The 5,774-nt window shown below is 42.7% G+C and overlaps 1 protein-coding gene across 2 annotated transcripts in view; it reads right to left on the bottom strand.

The window, feature by feature from the left end:
- LOX (lysyl oxidase) overlaps positions 1-5,768 on the bottom strand; it is a 17,312-nt gene extending 11,544 nt beyond the window's left edge. For both annotated transcript variants that reach the window (XM_030888877.2, XM_004696575.1), the window contains exons 1-4: positions 5,633-5,768; positions 5,201-5,309; positions 3,322-3,459; positions 2,498-2,654 (exon numbers count right to left, since the gene is read on the bottom strand). In XM_030888877.2, coding sequence (XP_030744737.1) covers positions 2,498-2,654; positions 3,322-3,459; positions 5,201-5,309; positions 5,633-5,768 — 540 coding nt within the window. The remainder of the gene's footprint in view (positions 1-2,497; positions 2,655-3,321; positions 3,460-5,200; positions 5,310-5,632) is intronic.
- Positions 5,769-5,774: the final 6 nt, after the last annotated feature.

Genomic DNA, 5,774 nt, shown 5'->3' with positions numbered 1-5,774 from the left:
GGGGGTCATCACAACATGAGGAACTATATTAAAAGGGTTGTGGCATTAGGAAGGTTGAGAACCACTGGTCTATACCAACTAGCAATCATCCATTAGCAGTATGCTTAGTCGTAAAATACATAATAAAGAATTTGGGACTTCTGACTCTAGCACATAATTTTGATTCAAACACAGTACATACTCAAGAAGTATTAGTTATTATCATCATCATAATCATTATTTTTGCCTTCCTGACATTGTAAGAGACTCAGTGAATGAGGTAACTATTTAAGACTGGTTTATACAATGCTATAATATTTTTATTCATGTGACCAAAAGAGCATTATATAATGCTAAACCTAAAATTCTAAGATTGTTTAGCTACTAAGAGTTTATGTTAAGTATGAGCTTTAATGAGCTGAACGGGCAAAGAAAGAAACGAGCTATTAAAGCAAGCATTTCATGTATTGTTATTATAAGCATCAAGATGGGACTTCAAAAGTTAGTGAGAAAATACCATGCTCTTTTCATTCCATTTTCCACAAGCTTTTTGAATCCCTTTGTAGAATGTGGAACTTTCTAAATTAGCTATTTGGTTTTAGAAAATATCTCAGTTAATTGGATTAAATTGAGAAGGTCAGTTTGACTGCTTCTAGGTTTGTATACATTTATCACAACAGTTTGTTACATAAGAAGTTAAGAGTTACAAAAAAGTATACATATAATGACGTTAAGTGCCTCATTTTATGTTTTAATAGATTTAAACAAACAATGAAATCAATGCTGCCTAGTTAATTCCACCTCATGGCAACCCTCTGTGTTTCAGGGTAGAACTGTGTCCGACAGGGTCTCCATTTGGAAGGAGATTGCCACACCTTTCCAAGACTACTGGGGGGGAATCTGAACCAGGGAACATTCCGTTAGTAGCTAACGGAGCCTCCTGAATGCCTTTAAGCAACGTTCTAATAAAACGAATTTAAGTTCACACTGGGGTCTTGTGAGGATTTTTTTTTTCTCTTATAAGGAAGCCCATCTTTAGGGGACACTGGTCTAATGAAAAAAGAAAGATAAATATGTAAATTACTATGTAGGTCCTAGTGAAAAAAAGGGAATTAAGACATAGACAGATGACAAGCTAGCAAGAATGCTACCATATAAAATAAAGTGAGGGGCTCCAAGGAACAGGAGAAAAGGAAACCCTATAAGTACCCACCCTCCCAGGTTCAAATAGTTCAACTCAGAAGGAGCTACTTAGAGATGTTTTGTTAGGTTTGGTTTGGTTTCTGAACGGGAAGAATGAACTCCAAGTCTTCCTGTAAGCTTAGGTGCTGTGGGTCTTGGAGATCACTGAGTGGACACGTGTGTGTGATTATAGAGAAACGTCCACGACTCTTTATGCTTTAAAGGTAAGTGTTGCCCAACAGCATGTGGACATCCTTCCTTTCCCTGACAACTGCTATGATGTTCTAAGTTCACAGACAGAAGCAATAGCATGCAGGTCACCAAGGCGCTTCCTGCCACAGCCTGGAGCATTGGTTTCCCAAGATCACAGCTGCTGGTCCTTTTGTGCCTGAGTTATGTACGTTCACGGCTCCTTGCCAACATTTGGGCTGGACTGAAATTATAATGTCCGTACACAAATTAGAGCTTCTTATGGAAATACTGACATGGCTTTTAACTGGCACACATTGTCCAATTATAAAACCTACAAACTGCTTAGTTCAGCTCTACTTGAAAAACTCCATCCAAGTGACATCTGACAGCAATTATACTGTAGGTTTAAATATGTATGTGTGGACAAAGAAATTGTATCCTCTGTTCACATTTATGTTATTAAAAGATACTGTTTTTAAACCATGCTTTATAAGAGAGAGTAAGTTCTATTTATCCGTCTCCTTTTGCTAGCCCTAATCACCATCCAAGTTTTAGTTTGGTAAGTAGAGGGAAGACTGGTTGTCCAGGTTTGAAACTAACGGTACCTTGTCTACAGTGACACAACAAGCGGCTTAAAGAATACAGGATGAGGACAGGTGTTATCAACTGTCAATATTCGGGGAGTAAACTGTTGCTTTTTAAAAAAATCACAGAAGACAAAGAATGTGCACATTGACCCATCATCATGTAAGGGCTACATGTGTAAATGGAAGTGCTTTAAGAGTCCATCCATCCATTTCCTTTTCTCAAGTATTTTTTACCTTGACTACATGATCCCTTAACGGAGACAGCTATGAGAGAAGTGGGAAGAAAGAGTGCAGTTGGTCGCTTGGTTTTCTCTGGGCGGTGTGTGGGCTCCTGGTTTCCACAGGAGGAGCCCTGGTAGCACAGTGGTTATGGGTTGGGGTGCTAATCACAAGATCAGCAGTCTGAATCCACCAGCCGCTCCTAAGGAGACAGACAGGGTCTCGTTCCCCACTAACACTTACAGTCTGGGAAACTCTTACCTTATAGGCTCATTAGGAGTTGGTGTGACTAGACTCAATGAGTCTAGTTTGCTGTTGTTGTTGAGATTTAAACTTACCTGCGTGTGTGCAGTGCAGGCAAATCGCCTGTGGTAGCCATAGTCACAGGAGGTGTCCTCCAGACAGAAGCTCGCTTTGTGGCCTTCAGCCACTCTCCTCTGGGTGCTGGCATCAAGCAGGTCGTAGTGGCTGAATTCATCCATGCTGTGGTAATGCCTAAGGGCCCACACAACACAGAGGCCAAGATCAGTCCCACTCACACCAAGTGGTGAGGATATTAGCATCTCTGCTGGCTCACAAATTTGTTTTCATAGTAAAATTGAGATCAATTCAACTTCTTTTTAAAGACTTATCTGGGCTAGCTTTTCTTCCCTCCCAGTGTTTGTAACTTTTCTAATAAATGGAAAATGAACCCTGATGATGCAGTTGGTTAAGCATTGGGCTAATTGAAAGGTTGGCAGTTCAAATCCACCAAGTGATTCATAAGAGAAATCTTTCTTCCTGCAAAGATTTCTGACAGAATTGGCAGGCGTTAGAATCAACTGCATGGCAGTGGGTTGCTTTGACCCCCTTGACGATCTTGGCGGTACTAGCACTTTTTAGAAATCCTAATTGTAAGCACTTGGGGTAAAAGTCTATTATTGCCAAATGTTGTACCTATCAGCAGTCAATAAACTGGACTTTGAGAGTTTCTAGTCAAAAGATAGCAAGATCTAGTAGTAAATGGGAGTATCTTAATGTTAAACTCTCTTGACTAGAGAATTCTTAATGGAAATAACCACACTTGGGTTGGTTTGAATAATACCATTTCCATTTGTCACACCTAGAACCATCTCAAAAGTGAAAAAGCAACTCAAACGTGGCAGGGCCCTCGTCCACTTACTGGTGACAGCTGTGCCATTCCCAGGAATAACGTGGTCGGCTTGGCAAGAAATCCGATGTCCCTTGGTTTTTCACTCTTTGGGGAAACCTTAGCAGCACCCTGTGATCATAATCTCTGACATCTGCCCGATAGGCTGAACTGCAATTTAAAAAGAAGAAAAATGATATTCACATACCATTCACTAAAGACAAAGCTATAAAAATTACCTCATCATAATATTAGCGTGGCAACACAAGTCGACTATCACTTCCAATGGGCTTGGCATGTTATTTTGTTTAGTGTGGATCCCACAGATCCTAGAACAGTGACTGGAAAATCAGAAGTCAATGAATATATTTATGATTTATATAAATGAACAAGTATGGGAATCCCCCCAGAGCTTAAAAGTGAAAAACATAACACAATGAATACTAAAATTTTACATGTGATGAGTAAGCCTCTGTATTTAAAATCAATTCAAGTTTAATAATCTGAAAGAATAAAATAAACAACCCATAGATACCAAACCAAAATCCAAACTCACTACCATGGAATCAATTCTGACTATAGGACAGGGTAGAGCTGTCCCTGTGGGTTTCAGAGGCTGTAATTTTTGAAGTCTTTTGAGAGCCTCGTCTTTCACTCAAGAAGAGGCTGGTGCTTTGAAGGGCTGATCTTGTGGTTAGCATCCCAACATGTAAGAAGTCTTGTTGGTGCTGGGGATTAGGTGTTGGGCTACTGAACAAAAAGCAGTTCAAACCCACCACTCAGATGAGGCTGTCTGCTCTAGTGAAGAGTTATAATCTCTGAAGCCCTTTAGAAGGTTGCTATAGGTCAGAATCCACTCAACTGTGGAAGATTTGGTTTGTTTGTGACTCATTCTTGAAGTAGTTCTTCAGTGCCATTGACTGGGTTCTTCCACACAGCAGCTTTACGTGCAGAAGAATGAAACTCCACCCTGTCCTGTGCCACCATTCTCACAATTGTGCCTGTGTTTGCGCCTAAGGACCTTCGATTTTATGACTTATTTATCCACAGACAATTACCTAAGGGTGAAGTGGGGAAAAACTGTAAAAATACCCAGAATTAGGCAATTTTTATCTTCAAAAACAAGCACTGATATTAGAAGCGCAGTGCTGTGAGTGAGTAATGCAACACTTGGCAATGAAAATCAGGAACTTGACTGTATTCTCTTCCTTCAGACTGCCAGTTATAAAAAGCCCACGTGGGAGAAGTACACAAAGAAACATCCCTGCATTCCTTCTAACATACCTATTTGTGAATATATGCTCCAGTACTCTTTATGACCTTATTTTACAAAAACTTAAAAAACAAACTTCATGGCACCTATCAATACAGCTCCCTCTGCTGGTTTCCCAGCAGCAAAGTCGTTCTCAGAATTGCTACGTTTTGTTTTAGGGCTGTTGGAAAAACAAAGCTCTTGCTCATGGTCTTGTTTGGCTGAGTTAATTCCAAGTTAATGGTTGCCTCAAACAAAAGAGGAAACCTTTGCCAACGAGGGGTGCCCCAGCAGCAGATTTGCCTCTAATCGACTGAGTATTAGCAAGATCTTCCTTTACAGTGATTCTGTCTCCCACCTTACTGTACAGTTGTTTTATAGAACGTTATAGGACATAATTGGCTCCAAATTTTAAGATCTTGGAAATCAGAACCCTGAAAACGAGCGCAAGGCTTTCAGTTTCTAAGATAAAGGTTTTCTCCGTGCCCCTGATTTGTGCCACAGTTTGAGAGGCAGAGCCAACATACATCTTCAACATATCTTTCCATCCAGATCCGCTTGCGCAGGAGGTCAAGTACCACCTTCCTCTCCAGTCCCTTTCCCAGCCCTTACCTGAGCCGAACGGTGGGCATTGCAACCAACCAAAACTGCACTCCCTACCTGGCCAGGCAGTTTTCTTCCGCGGCGCATCTCAGATTGTACATGGACAACTTCTGCACGTACGTGGACGCCTGGATGTAGTAGGGGTCAGGCACCAGGTCCGGGAGACCTAGACGTCGGTAGAGACCAGTACAGGAGTGAGAGAACTGCGCTCCCCACTCCGACTCCTCACCCCTCACCCCTCACCCCTTGCCCACTAGGACTGCGGGACAAGGTTTCGGAAACGGGGAAACAGGGGACGCCTGGCGCTGCAGAGTCCAATGGAAAGGGAACCGGAGGAGCCAGACGCGCGCGGTTTCCACCAGATTCCAGGGCTGCGGCGGCAGGCGCAGGGGGAGGGGTCGCATCCAGGGCACGCCGCGCCCAGATAGCCACGTCGGGGAGCCTCAGGCTTAGGGACAGGGTGCATCCAGGGATCTTGGGGGCTCTTACCGTATTGGAAGTAGCCAGTGCCATATCCCGGCCGGTACCTGCCCCCAGGCCGTGGCCTCTCGTACGTGTCGTAGTAGTTGTAATACGGGTTGTCGTCGGAGTATTTGTAGGGGTTGTAGGGGTCGTCGCCCACCATGCCGTC

This window comes from Echinops telfairi, unplaced genomic scaffold, assembly GCF_000313985.2.
Source record: "Echinops telfairi isolate 266 unplaced genomic scaffold, ASM31398v2 ScPeMD7_7469;HRSCAF=8507_1, whole genome shotgun sequence".
NCBI classification, from domain to species: domain Eukaryota; kingdom Metazoa; phylum Chordata; class Mammalia; order Afrosoricida; family Tenrecidae; genus Echinops; species Echinops telfairi.
Note: the sequence above shows the minus strand (reverse complement) of the source record. Positions and strands in the feature narration are given on the sequence as shown.